The sequence below is a fragment of the Gloeophyllum trabeum genome (genome assembly GCF_000344685.1).
Source record: "Gloeophyllum trabeum ATCC 11539 unplaced genomic scaffold GLOTRscaffold_00003, whole genome shotgun sequence".
NCBI lineage: Eukaryota > Fungi > Basidiomycota > Agaricomycetes > Gloeophyllales > Gloeophyllaceae > Gloeophyllum > Gloeophyllum trabeum.
The window spans coordinates 1,572,848-1,592,757 of NW_006920412.1; the positions used below are offsets into that span (position 1 = coordinate 1,572,848).

At 50.7% G+C, this 19,910-nt stretch overlaps 6 protein-coding genes and 1 non-coding gene across 7 annotated transcripts; 1 reads left to right on the top strand and 6 right to left on the bottom strand.

The window, feature by feature from the left end:
* Window positions 1–1,574: 1,574 nt before the first annotated feature.
* Window positions 1,575–1,658, bottom strand: GLOTRDRAFT_t45. Its single transcript has one exon. It is a non-coding gene; the product is annotated as a tRNA-Asn (tRNA).
* A 98-nt stretch (window positions 1,659–1,756) lies between these two features.
* GLOTRDRAFT_114666 (DEAD-domain-containing protein) lies at window positions 1,757–4,421 on the bottom strand. Its single transcript, XM_007865249.1, has 9 exons — window positions 3,899–4,421; window positions 3,668–3,846; window positions 3,474–3,614; window positions 3,277–3,417; window positions 2,633–3,223; window positions 2,495–2,577; window positions 2,139–2,425; window positions 1,969–2,074; window positions 1,757–1,891 (listed from the first exon to the last, which is right to left on the bottom strand). Exons 1-5 carry the CDS (start codon window positions 4,382–4,384, stop codon window positions 2,815–2,817), a joined length of 1,356 nt encoding a protein of 451 aa, XP_007863440.1. The 5' UTR covers window positions 4,385–4,421; the 3' UTR covers window positions 1,757–1,891; window positions 1,969–2,074; window positions 2,139–2,425; window positions 2,495–2,577; window positions 2,633–2,814.
* A 186-nt stretch (window positions 4,422–4,607) lies between these two features.
* GLOTRDRAFT_104113 (uncharacterized protein) lies at window positions 4,608–9,066 on the bottom strand (the record flags this gene model as incomplete). The annotated part of the gene is made up of 18 exons (XM_007865250.1): window positions 4,608–4,841; window positions 4,889–5,125; window positions 5,177–5,520; window positions 5,574–5,621; window positions 5,672–5,732; window positions 5,820–5,919; window positions 5,973–6,103; window positions 6,159–6,406; window positions 6,453–6,642; window positions 6,698–6,817; window positions 6,872–6,990; window positions 7,043–7,332; window positions 7,383–7,651; window positions 7,698–7,859; window positions 7,907–8,254; window positions 8,305–8,494; window positions 8,546–8,745; window positions 8,797–9,066. The coding sequence occupies 18 exons, from the start codon at window positions 9,064–9,066 to the stop codon at window positions 4,608–4,610; spliced, it is 3,561 nt and encodes a 1,186-aa protein (XP_007863441.1).
* A 207-nt stretch (window positions 9,067–9,273) lies between these two features.
* Window positions 9,274–10,898, bottom strand: GLOTRDRAFT_114669 (glycosyltransferase family 58 protein). Its single transcript, XM_007865251.1, has 6 exons — window positions 10,704–10,898; window positions 10,554–10,653; window positions 10,196–10,501; window positions 9,727–10,139; window positions 9,539–9,674; window positions 9,274–9,482 (listed from the first exon to the last, which is right to left on the bottom strand). Exons 1-6 carry the CDS (start codon window positions 10,870–10,872, stop codon window positions 9,341–9,343), a joined length of 1,266 nt encoding a protein of 421 aa, XP_007863442.1. The 5' UTR covers window positions 10,873–10,898; the 3' UTR covers window positions 9,274–9,340.
* Window positions 10,899–11,168: 270 nt separating this feature from the next.
* GLOTRDRAFT_72346 (glycoside hydrolase) lies at window positions 11,169–12,888 on the bottom strand (the record flags this gene model as incomplete). The annotated part of the gene is made up of 3 exons (XM_007865252.1): window positions 11,169–11,877; window positions 11,949–12,497; window positions 12,560–12,888. 3 exons carry the CDS (start codon window positions 12,886–12,888, stop codon window positions 11,433–11,435), a joined length of 1,323 nt encoding a protein of 440 aa, XP_007863443.1. The 3' UTR covers window positions 11,169–11,432.
* Window positions 12,889–13,280: 392 nt separating this feature from the next.
* Window positions 13,281–15,793, top strand: GLOTRDRAFT_72347 (uncharacterized protein). Its single transcript, XM_007865253.1, has 4 exons — window positions 13,281–13,573; window positions 13,625–13,709; window positions 13,762–13,976; window positions 14,026–15,793. The coding sequence occupies exons 1-4, from the start codon at window positions 13,379–13,381 to the stop codon at window positions 14,101–14,103; spliced, it is 573 nt and encodes a 190-aa protein (XP_007863444.1). The 5' UTR covers window positions 13,281–13,378; the 3' UTR covers window positions 14,104–15,793.
* Window positions 14,265–18,848, bottom strand: GLOTRDRAFT_120030 (uncharacterized protein; the record flags this gene model as incomplete). Its single annotated transcript, XM_007865254.1, has 12 exons — window positions 18,768–18,848; window positions 18,487–18,716; window positions 18,355–18,428; window positions 18,203–18,297; window positions 18,039–18,154; window positions 17,899–17,984; window positions 17,797–17,839; window positions 17,672–17,747; window positions 16,926–17,621; window positions 16,836–16,876; window positions 16,613–16,783; window positions 14,265–16,563 (listed from the first exon to the last, which is right to left on the bottom strand). The coding sequence occupies exons 1-12, from the start codon at window positions 18,786–18,788 to the stop codon at window positions 14,265–14,267; spliced, it is 3,948 nt and encodes a 1,315-aa protein (XP_007863445.1). The 5' UTR covers window positions 18,789–18,848.
* Between the last annotated feature and the right edge of the window lie 1,062 nt (window positions 18,849–19,910).

The following is a 19,910-nucleotide window of genomic DNA, read 5'->3' on the forward strand; positions in this document are numbered from 1 at the left end:
TAGGGTAGGGTAGGGTTAAAGTACACGGATTAGGAAATTTGTGGCGTTTCGGATACAACCGAGGAAATTTCCCGTTCGCAGGTCTCGCAGAACGTGTTTGGTGGACTCAAGTCTAGCTCCAGGTCTGTCACGCACCTGTATGGGCGTCCGTGCCCGATGCCGGTAAGCCGAGCTTGACCGGTCAGTTTTAGAGTATTCGGCCAATCAGCAGAGCTGGCCGTTGCCGAAGAACCATTGCGCTGCTCAAATGAGGAATAAACGCACGTGGGTTTGAGCTCCAGAATTGAAGAAAGCAGGATCCATACATAAATAGCGCATGTCACATTCTGTGACTCAGGGTGAGAATAGACGCCAGTGGGACCGCTGGGAAACTGAGGGCCCAGCTAACCCTACCCTACCCTACCCTACCCGCGCAACCGAACAGGCCCTAATGCATCAGGCCTGTTTCTCATGGTTACACATGGGCTGTTTGGACAGTATACATCCTCCCATTCAACAACGGTAGAAGATATGACAATTCTGACTTCACAGGTGTTCTCTATGGGTTACAATTCACCTATGTAATACCAACCCACTAAGCCACCCATTACATATTAGTTGAGATTTCGGAGTTCAGTAAAAAATCTGACTTTGAGAGAACCCCCAAAATGATAGTACATTTGGACCTGGTTGGTCCCGATCTGTATCACTCCGAGTCACCTCAACTATATGATGCAGATTCTGGTAAAGAGACTATTGAATGTCCCAAACTATACAGTAGTAACCTGTGCATAGGGTGAATCCTCCAACTGCTTCATCCCCTCATATAGATTGGAATTGTCTGGGAGCAGATTGCCAAGGACGCCGTGTGCGGTACCTAGTGAGTAACAATGGGGAGGCGCAACACCCTGTTCTGTCGTGAGTCGACTTGCAGAAAGTGGCTGAAAGGTGGTTGAATGCTCTTTTGCTATTCTGCTGATGTATTCAGGTGTTTTCTGGTACAAAAAGCTCCCGTATTGGTTTTGATACCCTGAATAGCCATGATAATCCATTTTAACAGAAAGCGGGACGCTGTAGCATACACGATGGGTCTCTCGAGTCAGCGCGGAGCGTGTCACACGCGTCGAAATGCATTCAGTGCTGCATCTCCCAGAACGCCTACCGCATCGAAGAGCCCCTTTTATACCTGACTCAATGAATCAAAGTCCCTCCGTATTCACAATAAAATGCAATACATGTTTCAGAAGTTGAGAAATGCTGATATGCATGAAAACAGACCAGGAAAAGGGCCTTCTAAGCTGAATTTTTCAAATGTCAGTCCTGCGTGCACCTGTAGGCCTAAATGTTGTCGGTCTAGATGTTCTACAAGTCCTAATACACAATGTTCCCGGCCCTGTGCAGGATCTGTGTTTGCGACCACATCTTCAGTGAGAACAAACAGAACCACATGACTCATCTTGTTATTGCTCATTGTAAATGTGCTTCCCCATTGACAGTAACAATGTCCGAATGAAGACAAAATCCCCTACAACTCTTATTGGGACATCTCGTATAGTGAATCCAAAAGGTGTGTCTCCACACAAAAGCAAAATATACTGCCCCAGTGAGGCTCGAACTCACGACCTTCCGATTCCGTCGCAATAACAGTCGGACGCTGTAACCAACTCAGCCATGGGGCATGCCCCATACCTACTTTGTAACCACTATAACGGCTCGCCATTAGTATAGTATGAACTGTCGTTCGCCGTCCAATCGTCGTCCCGGAGCCTCTAATCTCCCCATGGCGAAGGGACAGAAGCGTATACCCGAGCCTGCTAGAACGGCAGCACTACCGCCCGCGTTTCCCTCGTTGAAACCGAAAAGGGATCTTGAATGTAGGGTCCTTGTAGAGGATCAAATTCTTCTCATTGATGTTCGTGTCCTCAGCCGTCGACGGCCTGAAGTTGTCAATACCGCTGTAGTCGACGTTCTAACGAGCTTACAATACAGAACTTATTAACGGCCGAGGAATGTAAACGCTACATCTCGTTCGTCGAATCTTTGCCACTGGAGCTCACGCCCCCGAAGAAGAAAGGAGAGGCAGACAGAGTGAACCGTGGGTCGCGCCAGTGCACCGCCGACTAACGATAATATTGATGCGTCTTCATGCATGTGGCCAGACCGTCTATCTGTCACCTCGCAGACCTTTGCGCACGACTTGTTTAACATCCTTGGCCCGCACTTACCTCAGTTCCCCTATCCAAGTTTCCACCCTCTCGCTAGACAAGGTGGCACTCATGTGGTACATTCGCTAAACTCCAACATTCGACTGTACAAGTATACAGTCAATCAGCACTTCGGCCCTCACTATGATGATTCAGTCCGAGATCCCCATACGGGGGCGAGGTCGGAATGGACGCTATTGATCTACCTTTCCGGAGTAGAAGATGGTGTCGAAGGTGGCAAGGTAGGTCGTCGAATATAGCATATGTCGTCTAAGGACGTTCTGTTAACTGACACTCTATCATCCCATCAGACGCTGTTTTACAGGGAACATAAGGGGAGACCCACTGAAACCATTGTTCCTCCTCTTACACGAGGCACCGCACTGCTTCATCGGCGCGTATTTTTGCTCACCCAGTATACACGAGCGCATGCTAAGATATCGACATAGGCATGGTCAACAATGTATGCTACACGAGGGCTCTCCGGTGGGGAAGGGCACTAAATACGTCTTACGATCGGACCTCATGTTCTTGGACTGAAATATGAAGAGTTATCCGCGTGTGCATAGAACCTCTGAGGCAAGAGCTACAAATGGGTCCAATACCCGTTCAGCACTGCAGTGGGCAGTTATCACCGTCTACCTTTGTACTTTCTCTTCTGGTTCGGTAGATCCGCTTGTATGACGTCGTCATCTCTGTCCCTGTCATCCCTTCCTGCACTTTCGTCGCGTCGACGTTTCCGTGCGTGGCCCTTTCCCTGATTTTGTTCCTTTAGTTCATGTATAGCCAGACGGGCCGCTTCATCGACTCGTTCTCGTAACAACGCGACTTCTTCTTTGTCAGTAGGCCACAGCTCCATCTTCTTACCAATCACGCTCTCGATGCGCTGGATGAGCTCGACATCGTACTGTGTGACAAGAGTGATCGACTTCCCAGAACGGCCAGCGCGAGCCGTCCTTCCTACTCGATGAATGTAGTCTTTGGAATGTGTCGGGATGTCAAAGTTTATGACGATGTCAACGGATGGAATGTCCAAACCACTGCACATGCGTTGTCAAATATGGATATACGCGATAGTTGTATGCGGACTTACCGACTGGCGACATCAGTCGCAACAAGTATATTCCGACCGCCACTTTTGAATTTCCCCAGTGCACCAAGGCGGGCACTCTGGCTAAGTTGACCATGTAAGGGGACGGCGGGGAATCCCAGAGTTCGTAACATCATCGAAAGTCTGTTATGAGATTCGACTGATCAGCTTCCGGTTAGTTTCAATGCAGGTGAACACACCTCATCGTATTTTGCACCGTGCCCGTGAAGATCATGATGGAATTTTGTACAAGAGTATTAACCAGGTAGATCAGATGCACATCCTTTTGAGTTAAGGGGATGAAGAGGTAGTATTGTAAGAGTGTCGAAACAGTCGAATATCTGATCCATGATTCGGCTATCAGATCATACATCACGAAAAGGATAGAACTGACTTTGCTGAGACCTCGACGCGAACAGGATTAGACAAGCTAGCTCTCTGCAGCTTAGCCACTTTCGTGGTCATGGTTGCAGAATATAGATATGTGGTGCGCTCCTTTGGTATGAGCTTCAGAATCTTGTCGATTGCGGGACCGAAGTCCATGTCTAGCAGACGATCGGCTTCGTCCAGAACCTGAAAAATACGATTTAACGACTTGCGTCTTCCTTAATCCTTAGGAACACACCAAATATCGTAGGCCCCTCAAACTGAACCCCTTGGTATTCTCTAGATGATCCACTAGTCTTCCCGGGGTTGCTACGATGATATGGGGCTTCTTGGCTAGTGCGACAGCTTGCGACACCATCTCAGTGCCTCCAATGATCACCGCACAGCGGACGCCCATGGCCGAGCCCAACGCTTCAAATTGCTGCGATATTTGGTAGGCCAACTCACGAGTCGGGGCGAGGACGCACGCGAATAGTCCTTTAGGCTCCTCCCATAATTTCTGCAGTATCGGCAGAGCAAAGGCAGCAGTTTTTCCAGAACCCGTGGAGGCGACGCCTATTATATCTCGCCCCTCCAATGCATGAGGAAGCGCTTCGGCCTGGATGTCCGTCGGTGTCTTGAATTTGAGTTGCTCGAGAGCATCCAGGAGGGGATCTATCAGCCCAAGAGACTTGAAGGAGACAATAGGGGCGGAAGACGTGCTTGCTTCCTCTGGAGAAGGCATTGCGAGGGACAAAGACAAGGAATATAGAGGATGTATGATAGCCGCTCTGTAAGTCTTGAGCTTGAGGTGCAGACGCGAAAACTCGGTCTCATCTGAATCTCCCGGCACGTGATTCAGACTAGATCTGATTACCAGATTTTCTGAGTTTGCTCTGAGTACGATGCCATCACATACAACCGGTATATTACGACGGACACAGACCTACATGTATGTGAACACTATGTTATGACTCCGAATGGAATCCCATATCAAGAACGAAAGTACTTCGGCCACCCCTAGGCAGCACTAGTACTTTCTCCGCTCCGTGCATCTGATAGGTCTCTGCGCTCGGAAGAGCGAGCGACCCCATGGCATACTCCCCTGCCAACGGCAGCGGTGTTACAGCAACTTTGGGCAGTGGGAGCTCGCCATGATGCAGTGCGATAAGAGTAATAGGAATGGTGTAAGTCTCGCCATTCTGAAATTCCGTCAACCATAATCGCGTAAGATGGTGTTTGAACATACCTTGGCTATGAAATCACCTCGTTTCCGGCCACTGACCAGCCACTCTTTGATCAACTCTTCCACGTCAAATCGCATTTTGTACGTCTTATCTTTATCCTCTGACCTGCCTCCCCAGTGGAACGAAGTCGTGACCGTCAACTCAGCTGGGATAGGTTGACCAGCGTATAGCGGGAGCCGCTTATTCGTATCCGCCTCGAATGGATCTGAGAGGATACGGATTCTCGCAGCAGCGATGATCTTCACATCCGTGCATGAGTACTCGGACTAGCTGGCGACCTCTCCACTTACATTCATCCTTGGGACGTCCACGGGAATGCGTATCTCCCGCCACCCTTCGTTTGACAATTCCTTACACTGTTCATTGAGAGCCTGCACACTCATAGTCAGTATGGTACTATACAACTGGCCCAACCTCACTTTTTGAACCTCAAGATGTTCCAAGAACATCTCTTGCGGGAACTTGATTCCTTTTGGTAACCGCATAACGCCCGTGACAATGTAGTGCTCTATCCAAGATGCATCGCCTTCTAGGCTTGATAACAGAGAGTCAACGATTACCGGAGCATCACTTGTCCGGATCGCTGCACTACTGGACAAGCGGTCTACCGCTCGTGTTACCAACGCTTCGATCTCTGAGGAGAAGGCAGGTAAGTTCGGATTGGTTTAGTCATGTAGACGAGCCTACCATCCCGTAGCATATTATATTTGATTGATAGCCGGAGGGAGTCCCGCACTTCGTAGCTCATTAAAGAGGACGATCAGTATCAATAAATCCCGACCCACCTGGGCCATGCTTGGAGATTAAGCGGAACAGGAAGTTTCCAGGCTGGGCTGGTGTCACAGTCTTTCGCTCTGCTCAGTGGAAGTCCGGTCATCCAGGGCATAGATAGCCTACTATAATCTTATTTTGACCGGGATCACGACCTTCGACCTGCACGCCGTCAGGGTTACTGCCGACGACAGACAATTCTGCCTCTTTGATGCGCACAAATTGATGTGATGTTGTGGATACTGTGAACTGTGAAAATAGTCTGCTAACTCTGGTCACTACTGCAGGCCGTATTTTTGCACACTCCGCACGCACCTTGATCCGCGGAAAAAGTCTTGGACATTCACCGCTACAGGTAAGGAAGTCGCCACCACTCTGGCAGCGTGCAATACGCGAGTGACGTCAGGCTCAGATGAGGTGACATATTCAACCAGCATGTTGATCGTCTGCATTGCAATGGCATTAGTATCGCAATACGGAGGTGTGAGCCAAGTGCTTCACCAAAGCTTGGAATGGCTGTGCATCAGTGTAGGGCACGAGAAATGCGACGACACTGTCGCGTTCTACGCCTTTGATTGTGACGCGGTCCTCTTGAAATTCGACCGCCCTCTCCTCATTTCCAAGGAAAGTGGCGGATTTATGATTGAACTGCACGCCCGTTGGGCTCGACAACGTCAGCTGGGCGCTGGACAACGAATTGCGTCCCGATGACATGGAAACCAGGACTTGAGCTGAGCATCCAAGTTCGACTTAAAGACAGTCAGACGTCGCCTGAGAAATTTGAGAATAACTCACTAGAATCAGGTTGACGCGCTGAAACACTCAGAGCTCTAGGGTCCCTCGGGACGTGCACTAAAACAGGACTATCCTCCCGAACCCGTGGGTTCTGGCCCGCTGCATGATTCCTGCGGTGGAGCGATTGGAAAACTAGTTTGCGGACACGGATCTCTGTGCTGTCCAGGACATGAGTGCCATTAGTAGGCATCTAAGGAAGTCCTCGAGTCAGACGGCCGCTCTTCACATGAGGCAATACGACTTACGGCACAGAACAACTTTAGGGACGCGGTTCCTGGCTGCAATACATCCACCTTCGCCGTGTACCTAAGTTTCTCTGTATCTGGCCCAGCAAGCATCACGTTGACTTCGTCGACGAGAATATCCTAAACAACCATTTAGAATGTTGCGAAGGCGTAAGGCATGTCTCTTTGACTTACGCAAGGCAGATGATTGGTAACTGAGACATTCAAATATGAACCATCCTGAGTCTCAGCGATCTCAGCCTCCCGTGCATTGACCTGTACTGACAGTATGTCATAATCCGTGTGAAACAGGTCTATATAGATTTTTTTAACCTTCGAACGTAGTGCTTAGAGGGATTGCCTCACCAGTGACGAGTTCCCCAGTCGCATCATGCAAAGCTTGAAGGAGATTCTGGAGGTATTCCTTCTTGTTGTCCATCTGTATCAGCAAGTCGTCCTCCGTGCTATGCACGTAAGTCTTCAAAAAGGCCAGCAAGACATGGATCCACTCGGTATCCTTTGCTTTGTCAAGACGCGAATGTGCATTCATCGCTTCGAACAGAGCCAGGGCTTCGAGAGACGTCCATCCATGGGGAGCATAATGAGCAGGTAAAGAGGTGAATGTCTGCAGAGCAGCGGGAAGACGACTCCTGTGGCTACGCACCATTAAGCTTCAAGAACCAGAAGAAATTGCTACCCGACTTACACATCCAGCGCTGCCAAACTTCCATGCAGCTTCAAAGCAAACTTGCGCCTGCGGGCTTTGGCATACCGTTCGATCGCTCTATTTGTTACTCGTATATAAAGGTCGTAGAATGCTTCTTCGTCCTTGATAGAAGCTAGGAGTTCTGATTGTGATATGGAATACTCGCTCGGGTCTACAGGACGAGACAGGTGTTCTGGCGGCAGAAAAGAACTGGTAGAGAACGGCGGTTTCATCGGCAAATACCGCAGTTGAACGCCTATTGTATCGAGCTGATGTGACTCGGAAAGGAGTGTGGTCAAACGAAATATGACTCACCTGGTGACGGGCAAGTTCCAGGAGTTCGCCCTTGATAGCATCGAAAGTAGTCCCAGAATTCTCGTCAAGCTGTAACTCGGACGCCCATCTATCGCACTGGTCGACGACACTAAGAGCGGAAGAATATACCCAAGACTCTACGAATCCGGTGGGGATTGTCTCCTGGAAAAATAGGTCAGCGAAGATATATGCCAAGGATATAATCGTACCTTCGTGTCCAGAAGCCTCTTACCGAATGCACTTAGGAAGGCGGAGGATTTTCTCCCTATTTCGACGACTCTCCCCATCTTTCCGAGCAGATTACACTGACGAGCAAGCAAATATATCCTGAAGTCGAAGACAGAGATAGTGTTCGCGAGGATGAGGTCCCGATACGGCTTCTTCGTCGTAGACAATAGAGGCATAGAGTCATCATTAGGACTAGGAGAGATTAAAGTCCCGAACCACGAGAGATTCTTCTCCCGCAGCACTTGGTAGAAAGAAGCTTCAAGCTCGTCGTATTGAAGAAGGGCATCATCATATAAGCCGACTCCCTCGAAGGAGCTAGCCAGACTTTCCTGATTCGCATGTGAGTTCCCACATATCTTACAGTGAAGTAGAAACGCACCTTCAGAATAAAGAAGGTGCAGAAATTCCACCCAGGCATCTGTCTCTGGCTTTCCGAACGCCTGACCTCATCTTCCTTTTGCATCACAGTGGCATCAAACGCAGAAAGTAAACCGTCCTTTATTTTCGTGATGACATCCACCCAGACGGAGGGATTATCGAAATTTGGAGACCAAGCAATCTGCACGCATCTAAGATCTCGTCAAATTCAAGAATGGATGGGCCGAGTCGCTCTAATGTACCTATCTCTTTTATCAATATTGAAATCGGCCTTGATCTTGTCGAGCACCGATGCTTTCACCTGAAAAAAGCTCGGCGCCGGTGCCTTCATATCGGACCTGTCCATATACAATATCAACCATTCTTGGCTCTTGCGTTGTACTACAATCGAGTGCCAGTCTTTGATCTGCTTTCGGACTGAATTTTTGTATGCTTCGTGATCCTGGGGACGGGATTAAGAGGAAAATAGCTACTCCGAGGACTTACAACTTACCTCGCAGATGACTATATACAAGTTCAGCAGTGGCCTCTCCAGGATTGTCAGGGGTATTTGTGTCGTCTGCTCATCGCGAATACTATCCAGGGGAACCAACTTGACGTTTAGTTGCTGTATGGTCCTAATAGAGGGCCGCGATGTTGACTTCCAGTGAATGTTTTGCAGTGGCAGCTGAGCTAGAAGAGCAGCTTGAAACTGCTTCCATAGGTCTGAGGAGAGAAACGTAGGTGACGCAGCATAAGTTACAAGAACTGCGTCGGGCGACATGGGCACAGACGGATGCAGAGTTCAGCCAAGGCTGTAGGACGAAGCTAACCTCTTGAGAGACAGATCCGCCTGAGTGAATGATCGTACGCTGTAACTTATAAGTAGTACTATGTAGTAGATGAGCGCGTCCAGTCCGATCGCTTTCGCGCGCGTGGGGCATGCGGCTAGGGTTAGGGCCAGCGTGCCTAACGGGCAGAGGATAGCAATCGCCGTAGACAACACTGGTGATGCACAACCTACGTTATTGATACAGGACGGTAGGTAATCTATTGTGCTAGCGTCCGTCCTTGCCTTCCGAGTAGCCGAACCATATACCAACCACCAACGCAGCATTTCCCAAAGCTAGGAGACCGGACGATAGCGGTGTTGATGGGTAGACATTCCAGCAATATTCAATGGACATCAGTAAGCCAATCCTTGAAAGTTTGTTCAACCATTCGAGTTGGGCTATAGATGATATATGGGTTCTTACTTGAGTGCAATCGGGTATCTGGTTCTCCACGCCAGAAAGGGCAATTGTTGCGCGTACCATGCGTAGAACTGGTAATGCAAAGAGCGAGCAAAAAGAATGCCGATTAAGTTCGAGGTGAAGAGGATTGTGGCTACATCTGAAACAGCATAATGATCAGGAGCGAACCCTGCAAGAATAGTAACTCTTACGGTCAGCTGTGACAGGCGCTAAGTGGGCAGGGAGAGTCGGTCGACGGAGGCCCCTGCTCAAAATCGCCCATACGCCACCATCTCTTCGACACCACTTGACAAGACCAAAACCACACAAAACCGTGATGTGACCTAGTAAAAGCCCTCGCGCCCATCCTGGACTCAAGAATGTAGTTTCGTCGACAAAACGCCAGTTAACTGTCCATCTGTACAGAAATACTCGCGAAAACTCGAAAGCTCGAGTCGTATATGCCCATGAATTCTCCACGAGGAAAGGGGAAGCTATGAGAACCTGGGTTATCATGAGAAGCGCGACATGTCTCAGCGTCTGTAACAGTCCGTGGCGCTTGAACAAAATAACGAGAACACCCGGGAGGAAGAGGAGAGCCGACATCTTCACTGACAGGGCAGCACTGGATAAGATATAAGCATCATAGCAGTCCGTTACAATGATCTACATCGGGCGAACCTGAATAGGATGGTCCCGAGGTCATCACGACCTCTCTGATAAGCTAAGACAGCAGCCTCGACGGCCACCACAGACCAGCAATCGTTGAATAGGCGTAGAACGAAGATAGAGTGAAGCCTTTTGCTTAGAGGAAGCAGCAGCACGAGCCAGTTGGGCACACCTCTAGTCTGCCTATAGATGGAGCACATGATGATGAGGCTGAGAATGTATAGAAGGGCATAGATCTGTTGACTGAGCCCAACGTTCGACCCTTTGCCGGTGAGCAAATATAGGAATTCATGGACATAGACGTGGCCTGCTGGGTATCTTGGCAAGCATGACGAGGGGGGCCAAGAGCAGAGCAGCACACAAAACTCACACAAGCGGCCCCGTGGGTCCTTCTATAAGGCTGTAATCGCGTACTCCTTTGATATACAGCTCCACTTGGCTCATGTAAGTCCTCCAATCGATTTCTGTGTCTAGACGGCGCGGTCATGATTTGCTGGAGCTACTGCGAGTCATAACCCACATGGAATGTAGCGTATAATCAGTTGGGTAACGATCGCATCAACGAAGATAACTGGAGAGGCGAGCAACCATATGTAGGCGGGCTCAGTCAAGAGGAGCCTCAGGCAACACCACAGATATTTAGGCCATGGCGGGCTAGCACCGGGCGGGAATTTTGGAAGGAGTGGCATAATTGGCGGTATCTCAAGGGTATGTTGGGTGTCGTCTGATACTTAGCAATGGTGCGAAAGTAGTAGTATGAAGTGGTAGCCCAAAGATGATGCAGGCCAAGCTCTGCATAATACCCGCCACACCGGCGCGAGTCCGTCTAAAAATAGTTAATAGGAATTTCCGTCCATATTCGGAAGAATTGTCGCCTCCCCATCCTCTAGCCCTCTCATAAACCACTCCCTGTAACTCTCTTCCTCACCACTCACCACCTGAGTCGGAGCTAACGATGATAGACTATCCATAACATACTGGTCTACGAAGCCTAACCTAGACATACCGTATGAAGCGAATACCAGCGCTGTCTGAAAGCCATCAGAGTAACCCTTGTTGTGTCCGGACTGAGTGGAGTCGAGAGCGACTTGGTGCGTAGATAATCGCCGCCGAGAAGCGACAAGCAGTGCAGGCTCTCCGTCAAGGGTAGGCTGACGCGAGTCGGCAGGATAAGAAGGAAAGGTAGGAGGCAAATAGTTTCCGACAGCTGCCCTGAAGCACCATCCCGGGTCACTATCGCAATCTTCTTTCATGTAAGCTGGAGAGCAAAGACAATCCTTAGACACACCCGAAAAAGACGATCGATGGGAATCTCACCCCAAAAGCCCCACCCGGCAACTGCAGAAGAATATGCGATAGACTGGTCCGTGCAAAAGCGCTGTTGCGCGCCGCCTTTGTCCGACTCTTCGGCCAGGCTTTGAGGTGCTAGTGCACAGGACCATTCGTCCACGACAAGATTCCGATGCCCTGTCCGCGAAGCATAGTCTAAGTCGTTTAAGACCGTCGATCGTACGTCAGTAGCATGGTCAGACGCAGTTTCGTTCTCATCCGCAGATGTGTAGACAAAGTAGGAATGGTGATCCTGAACGACGAAGTCAGATCGATTTCCCACGTAGCGGCTGAACCGGGTCAGGTCGAAGCCATCGTGGATATACAGCGGGAGAGCTTCCGCCGCAGAGGACACATTGCGTATCCTGATGATAGCTTCGGTATCTGTTTTAGGTGTCTCAGCATGACGTGACAACATTCTGCAGGACACCTGCACCCACAGAAGTCCTCCAAGCTGTCCACATTTTTGGGTTCATTCAGGATTTGCACGCCGACCACGTTAGTGACCTCGCTCAGCTCGCCCGCTAAGAAGGTAAGGATTTGCATAGTCTTCTCCACGTTGGAAGGATCGGCGAAAAGGGTGGTCTGGCCGTCAGATATGCCCGAGTGTGGCTGCCCGTTCTGACTCCCAGGTGCGCCGTGCAAATCGACGAGTACTCCAAGACCAGCTTGATCTGCCATGATGATCGCGTGCTTTACCCTGCTCCACGAGTTTGCATAGACTTCAGCAACATCCGCAAAAGCAGTATCGCGACAATATGTCGGCCCAAGACTCCAGTATCCAATGGGGATGCGAACAGTATTGATACCTATACTAGCCAAGTAATAGAAGTCTTCCTGAGAGATGAAGGAGTCCCAATGTCTCTCCAGAACGGCCCGAGCCGCTGTGGTTGATCCCCAGCCTGAAGCAATGTCATGTTCGGACAACTGCTTGCCCGAAGAACACTTGAAAGTCGAGGGTGTCATCCACTGTTCATGCACGAACCTGATATGGGAGTGCTTTAGTACTGGAGAAGAGGTCAGTGAAAGCTGAAAACTGTGACAGACCAAGACCCCAGATTGACCGATTGTTGCTGCCTGTAACGATAGATAGTAGCTTTCACAGGATCAAATGGAGAGTAAGAGTCAATGAGGCTGGGGCCGGTATAATTCTGAACATAGCAGTCGCCGCTGTCGAGAACTTCTACGGATGCGGGAGAGTCATGAAGTGTCGCTGCGAAGGCGTTCAGGGAAGTTTGAGGAAGCGTCGTCGCCTGCGTCGAGAGACTTTGTTGAGGGGCATTTGGGTCCAGCGCACCCGGGGCAGGCTTTAGCAATCCCTGGGCCAATCCAAGCGATCGTAAAAGCGATGTAAACCCAATCTGGGAGAACACCATCGCCCACAAAGACGTGAGAGGATGAGAAAGCGTCAGCCACCCCGACGACCCACGAAAAGCGAGTTTCACTCGTCCGGAAGACCTGCTGGTCGTTTTGAAACACCCGTCGGCGGCTGACAGATTGAATATTCAGCAGCTGAACCTACTAGTCTAGATCCAAGGGACTGAGACTCCAAGACACAACGAAGTCGGTCATACACAGTGATAGGGTTCGAAAGACTCTTGTCTTACACCATCCATTTGACACTTCTTTGTGAGTAATGAGAAAAGACTCAAATATTCGGAGCATCGCAAGGGGATCTAGTAGGATATCAAGTATGTGGCACAATGACAGTGACGTGTGACAGAAGTTCAGCTGACATCGGTCATTGACTGACACTGTGGCAGTACTTGCACTGCGAGCAGCACTTTAGCAGGGGCACCTGTGTCCTGGGCATCTGCACTGTCTTACTACTTGGAACCGGACCTATATGTTTTCGCTCCATGTATAATGCGGTCCTGGAGGCAGCCGCTACCCCTGACCAACCCCGAATTCACCGTGCACGAATGGCCTGGCTACTGTGAATATAGAGTGGAAAACTGGCACCTTGCACGCGACGGAAGTGGTCGCGTCGTGGAAGGATACCGAGCGCTGTCCTGGAAAGATGCCGTATTTTCCGTAATAATCGCAGTTCTGTGGCCTCTAGTATGTGCACCGCTGAGCACAAGTCGAAGCAGCGATTGACGCCCATCAAAGTTTCGCGCCAGCTTGCGTGCACGTATAGTGTTGGTTATCGTCTTGGCTTTCATGCTCTGGTCAAGGTGTTCACAGGTTCTATGGGGTACGTACCTTTGATGTTAAGCGGCGGACGTTACATTTAGACCATTCAGCAGAATCAGTAATCTCGATACCGCCTCATGGAATTCAGCTAGAGACGCACAAAGGTTATCCTTCCATGCCCCTCTACGCTGTGCGGCGTTTCATCCCGTCAGGGTCGCTGAAAGACTTCATTATCAACGAGGGCCTTCAAAGATGGAACGTTCGTTACTATCTTTCCGCTATAAGACGGACATCTTGTGGCGCATTCACGATGGAGATAGCTTACAACGTAGGTGTTCATGGTAATATCAATCTGCTGTGTGTTTACAATATCGTAGGACACCCTACCCCACTTCCCAATTTTACTCGAGGTTTATCGCGGAATCCACGAGACGGAGCTATTTTCACAGGCGTAATATCAAATCTATACAATTTTGGATAGCAATGTGCACACACAATTCAACACAGGATGGCCTAACATAATAGTGAGTATGTTCGATGGGATGCAGAGTCCATGCATATGATGCAAATAAGTAATGGTCGTGGTGTCATTGACAATTGAAGAACTCAAGACATTCTAGGGGCCGTCTTCACTTTCGTATGCGCTCAGTAGATCATTATAGCCTTCGTCGTCACCTTCTTCCGCTGCGCTGTCGGTGGGACGATGATTATCAGAGGATGTTTTCCGAACTCTTCCTTCCGCTGAGATTTTACGCGTTCGGATCTCCCGCCCTTCGGTCGATGTTTTACGCGTCCGTCGAGGCGAACGGGGCCGGGGTGATACCGTCGATCCACCGTTAAAGTCAAAAGCGGTGGCCCTGGGAGTCGATGCTAAATCATAGTCTGTTGGCTCTGGTGCCAACGAGTTGGCACTATGATCCGATTGTTCAATTACTGTGTTCGGCTGTATATCGTCCTCAATGCGTAAGGCTGCTAGCCGCGCGGGAACACGTTTAGATCGCAGTCGAGAATTTTTGAAAGGGGTTGGAGCTGACGAATCCGATGCCTCGCTCGCATCCACATCAGCTAATGGGGGTGTCTTCCTCCTGGCAGCACTTCTACCTTGGAAAGGAGGCTCCAGCGTCGGTTCATGAGATGGGCTGAGAACCACTGACCCACGCTGCTGTTCAGGATTTTCGATCGTCACCCCGTTCATAAACAACGCGGATGAGGTTGGCGTCCGTGGAGGGGGTGAAGAAGGAAGAGTGGTAGGCGAGTCCGGAAGGTCTACCCTGCCCCAACCCTTTTCCGAAGAGCTGTCCGCCTGCCTTCGAGCAGTTGCGTAAGAGCTCGAGGGCCTCGAGGGTCCGTTATCTGAAGACGCAGTTGACGAAGTCGATACGGGTCGATTCTGGGCGAACCTGAAATTGGGTGCCATAGGAGACCTCGATCTGTGGAGGGGCACAATTCGACTGGTCCGGTTACCGGCGGCATCTGACTCATAGTCGCTGCGATCGCCGGGTCGGGACACTGACAATGTCGTGGAAACTGAGGATTGAGAGGCGCTTCGCGTTGGATGGCCCCTGGCCTGCATGACCTCCGACCACTGTTTAGTCTGTCTAGTTTGTGGTGTGGGCGTGCTCGAGACATTAACGACCTTCGACGTGCCGTTGGGTGCCGTTATTAATGACGATGAACTCAGAAGCAGGGGTCGCGGCCCAGTCCTTGGTGTCTGTTTTGGCGGAGGATGCTGCAAACCTGTCAGAGAGGCGAGGGATGCTTGAAGATGCTTTGTCTTTTCTAAGATACCCGTCTCTGACTGCGGAGAGATGTCTTCAGCATGTGAGGAGGACTCTGACATCTCTCTTCGGGGTTGGGGGAACATGCTGTCACGAGGCGGACGGAAGAAAGCGGGTCTAGGAGGAGGGGAGTAGAGATCGGTATGACCTGGCCGGAAGACATGCCCCCTGTTGGATGTGCCGCCGACCTGCTCGGAGACGGTAGACCCAAACGAGTCCCTGCGATCATCCGCGGAGTGTCCCCAAAGTCCGGATGACATAGCGGCAGGAGTTGAGGGGGTACTTGCTGTTCCTGGGGCGCTAGTGCGGTTCCATGCCTGCAAAGCCTTCACTTTCCAATTCGTGCTTACTTTTGCTAGCGTTGCTGCTGTATCAGAATCTTTGAGTTTCTCCGCATAGTCCCAGATACTGCTACGAGGTAGCGACGGCGAACGGCCATATGTTGTACTCGGAGTATCTGGAAGTGGCGACTGTGTACCTGAGCTCATTGGAGACGACGGTGGGATGGGCGACGGCGGTACTTCCATCGAGCTCTGGTTGGTGATTCCTTTCCAGACAGATGTAGCTAGCCTGGAGGTCAAAGCAGAGGACTGACTGGTCTCTGACTTTGGCGACGGGAGTGAAGCCGAACTTGGAGAGGGAGAACTTGGAGGCATAGGAGAAGACGGGACTTCCATAGAGCTTTGGTTCGTGATACCCTTCCACACCGTACTTGCCAAGCGCGAAGTCAAACCCGAGTTCCTCTGGGCCTGAACGGGTTCCGTTTCGTTACCGTCCTCATCAGAGGAATCGACGTCTTCATCTTCGTCCTCATCCTCTGTGTCTCCATCTTCCTCGGGTGATACATCGGTCACTTGGTTCGTGAAACCTCTCCAGATTGTGTCTCGAATTCGAGCGCCTAGAGTTGTGTTTACTGCCGTGGCCGGGTTCATTTGTTTTTCTCGACGACGGAGCAATTCTAGCGCAGTTTCCAGTACGCTGTCGATACCCCCCACAGCATCCACCGGATACGTCTGCAAAAGCGCCATGCCTTCCATGAAAGCGTCGCTCAGTTCCCAGGCACGCAGAGGCGATGGAGGTGGAAGTGTATCGTCTTCGGCCCAAAGGCTAGATGACTTATACTGTGGCTTTCCGAGCCTGAGTATCTCGTCAGACAGAACGCGAAAAGATGGCATTAACGACAGACCTAGTGAGAGGACCCTTGGCCCGAATTAACATGCCAGCGCATATATCAAGTAGATAATCCAGCTTCGGATTCGAAGTCTTGGTCGCCTGGGGTCGACTAAAGAGGGCATCCCACACAGCGAAGACAGCCGTGAGCGGGAGGGTGTGAGTGAGCAACGGAGCCAGCCAGCGGCTAAAGTCGACGATGAGATTTGTGCAGACACAACAATGACGACTGCGCTTACTATGAATAGTGAGGGAGAGCCGGGTCCAAACCCTTTGCCCTCTGGAAACACCATCAGCAGCTATACCTTGAAGCTAGGGATCACACGTACTAGGTTCGAAGCTAAATCATCATCTGCCCACGCAAGACGTTCACCGAGTCTCTGCATCCAAACTCCACCGCCCTCCTCGTCTTCTAACTCGGAAAACTCGCCGACCATGGCCTCGAAGACCCAGAACGTATCTGCCTCGATATGAGGCAAATCCTGCGAGTCAATTTCCCTGCTCAAGACGGTATAGAGGGGCAGCAGGAGCGACGCGATGTGTGGAGAGCGATTAGCTGGATTAAGGCGAGAATGGATATAAAGTAGACGAAGCAAGGCTGAGGCATGTCTTTCCGGTGCAGGTGCAGCGCTGAAAGCGTGCGAAGGGTGCAATGTCGTTGATACGCCAGGAGCTGTCTGATCAAGAAGAGTTCGCTGGGCAAGATGAGGCTCAGCGTCGTCATCACTTTCAAGACGAATCTCTGGCGTGAACTGCTCAGCAGGTCCACCATGTTCAGCCAACTGGATAGCTCGGAGTCGGGCGTTCAGATTCCCGGCACAGGAAATCCTAATATCTTCAGGAGCTGAATCGTCCAGCGGAGAAGGCTCGGGCTGTTCAGTATCTTCCTCCAGTGCTTCAAAAAGACCCCTCGGAACACGGTTCAATTCCCTGTACACATTCAACAGGCCGTCATCTAAAGGAGCTAGCGGCTTCGAAGGGGGAGGAAGGGTAGAGAACGGCTCCAGTAGTCGGCGCACGAGATCCTAACGCAGCGGGTTAATCAGACAAAGGATGTGATGGTAATGGAACGCACATAATAATCATTCCTATGTTTCTTAGCTTCAGTTCCCCAACTGGACCTCAATACCGGAAGGGTACCAAGGAGCAATCTAACGGATGGTTATGGAGCTATAGTTCGTCTTGAGGAAGAACGCATACCTCCATATCCTAGGTCTCAGCCACGGTGGATGATCAGGGATGCCTGCAAAAGCGAATCAGGAAAATAACGGGCAGTGGAAGGCAGATTTTTCTTGCTCGTACCATGTACACACAAGGACCTCAACCGAGGCATATCAACAACAGGTGTCGGCGAAGACGGGTCTAGAAGCTCAGAGAGCGCATCCACTCTAATGAAGTCAGGGCCTTGTGATGTACTGGACATACGGGATCAGAGTTCCAACCTTTGTTCTGGCATCAATTCCGGGGTCCACTTGACACCTGTCGCTTTCGCAATGCTGCTGAGAAACTCGTCCAAATCTGCTATAGAAGGGTTGGGTATGTTGAGAGCTTGTACGACCTGTCCTCGGTGAGAAAATGTCAGCCCGCTCTACCAAGATGCACCCACCTTCTCAGACACGTAGCTGTCGCGATTTGTGACGGCTGAGCGCGCAAAGTCGGGGCCCAGTGCCTCAGCAAGAATATCCCTCACGACATGGAGTTCTGCGACGCTGAGGCGTCGGAATTGAGGCGGTGTTAAGAAAGATAACGGTGACTGACCCTTAGAATCAAGGTGGGGGGCCGCGAATATGATAGTTGATGCAGCTTCCACCATGACTGGACTTGGGGGTGTACTGTTACAGGTCGTATGGTCACACGTCGCATCGGTTCGACACGATTCCTTCCACGTACCTACGCTCTAACTCATGAAAGTGGTCTAGCACAACGCCCAGATGCATTCCCAACACTTCTAACACATCTCCCAGTGCATCTTCTTTGATGAGCTTTGCTGCCTTGGCCCGAGCAAGGGATACATTTCCGTCCCGTAACAAAGTAGCGATGTCTCCGCGAGTAATTTGGCCTTCAGAGTCCTTCTTTGCCTGTAGCTGCCCTAAACGTTGTGAGGTCAGGCGCAGCTGTGCCTAAGCAGACGCTTCAATACGTGCGCGACCCTGCACGGAATGTCTGCGCACCTTGACGCGAGCAGCGTCCATGCCGTGGACACTTCAAGCCCGACTTTAGGGGGTGAACGTGACGGGGAACGTACAGTCGCCAGTCCTTTGAGGCCTGGTGACTTCCGATTGGGTAAGGAGGCAATTAGTGTTAGTGTAGGATGCCAGTCACCGCAAACACCGCGCACGGGAGCCACAATCTTAAGCTTAACGTGCCACGTGCACTGCATTAGTGAATTCACAATTCCCCGACTCACGTCACCGGGTACTAGGCCGTTGTCTGTCTCTACCGACATTGTACACGGCCAGCCCAGAATCTGGTGAAAAAATCCAAGGGGCGTTCGTGCAAATGTCGGTAGTATAATTCTCAGTACTTTTGCGTAACAGTCGCACTCATTTTGCGTGCGTGCCATTTGTGCAACCGTTGCAATACAGGTTGCAAAGGATTTGCGTCGTGGATTCCATTGCGTAATATTCTGACTTGGACTTATCGGCACGGGGGCGTGCCGGTGGTCTCGTGACACGTCGCGTTGCTCCTTCATCATGCCGAGGTGCCGGAGTTCAATCTCCGCTCGTAACGGTTGGAGTTGGACTCAGTGATGGGCCGGTTAAGGCTGAACCCCTTGCCTCCTGGACCGGGTTTGACCAGTTTCCCACGTTAAACCCAGGTTTGACGAAAGTTAAGGAGTTAATGCGTGACCCGCACATGACTTGTACCTGCCATATGAGGCCGTAATGATATCATAGATAGTCACGTGCATTGCGCGCCCGGAAGCTGAGACCGGGCAAGCGCGTCTCGTTGAAGTTGAATGTTACGTTGATTACGGCGCGTTACCTTCCCCTGCGAAACCCATCTCGTTATCCATCATCAGTGATCTATGCCGACGGTCTCTCAGTGGTGGGAATACTTCCGGAAGGGCACGCAGCACTACAAGAATGACACCGTCCACTGGGATGCATGGTGCAATTCGTGCCTCAAGCACCGTACAAATGAAATTGTACAGTTTCAGAGGGTGACTAGTCAAAGCTCGGGATCTGCGGGAGTAGTGATGAGCTATGAAGATGCCGAGGCATGCGGTATGTCTCTGTAATCTCTTTAAAACAAACTCTGCTGATACTCTATCATATATGGACAGTCATGGCCGACAAGACAGCTTCATTTTA

Coding starts and splice junctions, on each gene's coding strand:
- GLOTRDRAFT_114666 (XM_007865249.1), bottom strand. CDS start 4,384: ATGCCTTCTCCAGAGGAAGCAAGCACGTCTTCCGCCCCTATTGTCTCC. Junction 3,847..3,898: donor TGAGGGGCCTACGATATTTG/GTGTGTTCCTAA, acceptor CGTATTTTTCAG/GTTCTGGACGAAGCCGATCG. Junction 3,418..3,473: donor ACGGTGCAAAATACGATGAG/GTGTGTTCACCT, acceptor ATCTCATAACAG/ACTTTCGATGATGTTACGAA.
- GLOTRDRAFT_72347 (XM_007865253.1), top strand. CDS start 13,379: ATGCGGTCCTGGAGGCAGCCGCTACCCCTGACCAACCCCGAATTCACC. Junction 13,574..13,624: donor TCGCAGTTCTGTGGCCTCTA/GTATGTGCACCG, acceptor CGCCCATCAAAG/TTTCGCGCCAGCTTGCGTGC. Junction 13,710..13,761: donor GTGTTCACAGGTTCTATGGG/GTACGTACCTTT, acceptor ACCATTCAGCAG/AATCAGTAATCTCGATACCG.
- GLOTRDRAFT_114669 (XM_007865251.1), bottom strand. CDS start 10,872: ATGCCACTCCTTCCAAAATTCCCGCCCGGTGCTAGCCCGCCATGGCCT. Junction 10,654..10,703: donor GATTATACGCTACATTCCAT/GTGGGTTATGAC, acceptor CGCGCCGTCTAG/ACACAGAAATCGATTGGAGG. Junction 10,502..10,553: donor GGACCCACGGGGCCGCTTGT/GTGAGTTTTGTG, acceptor ATGCTTGCCAAG/ATACCCAGCAGGCCACGTCT.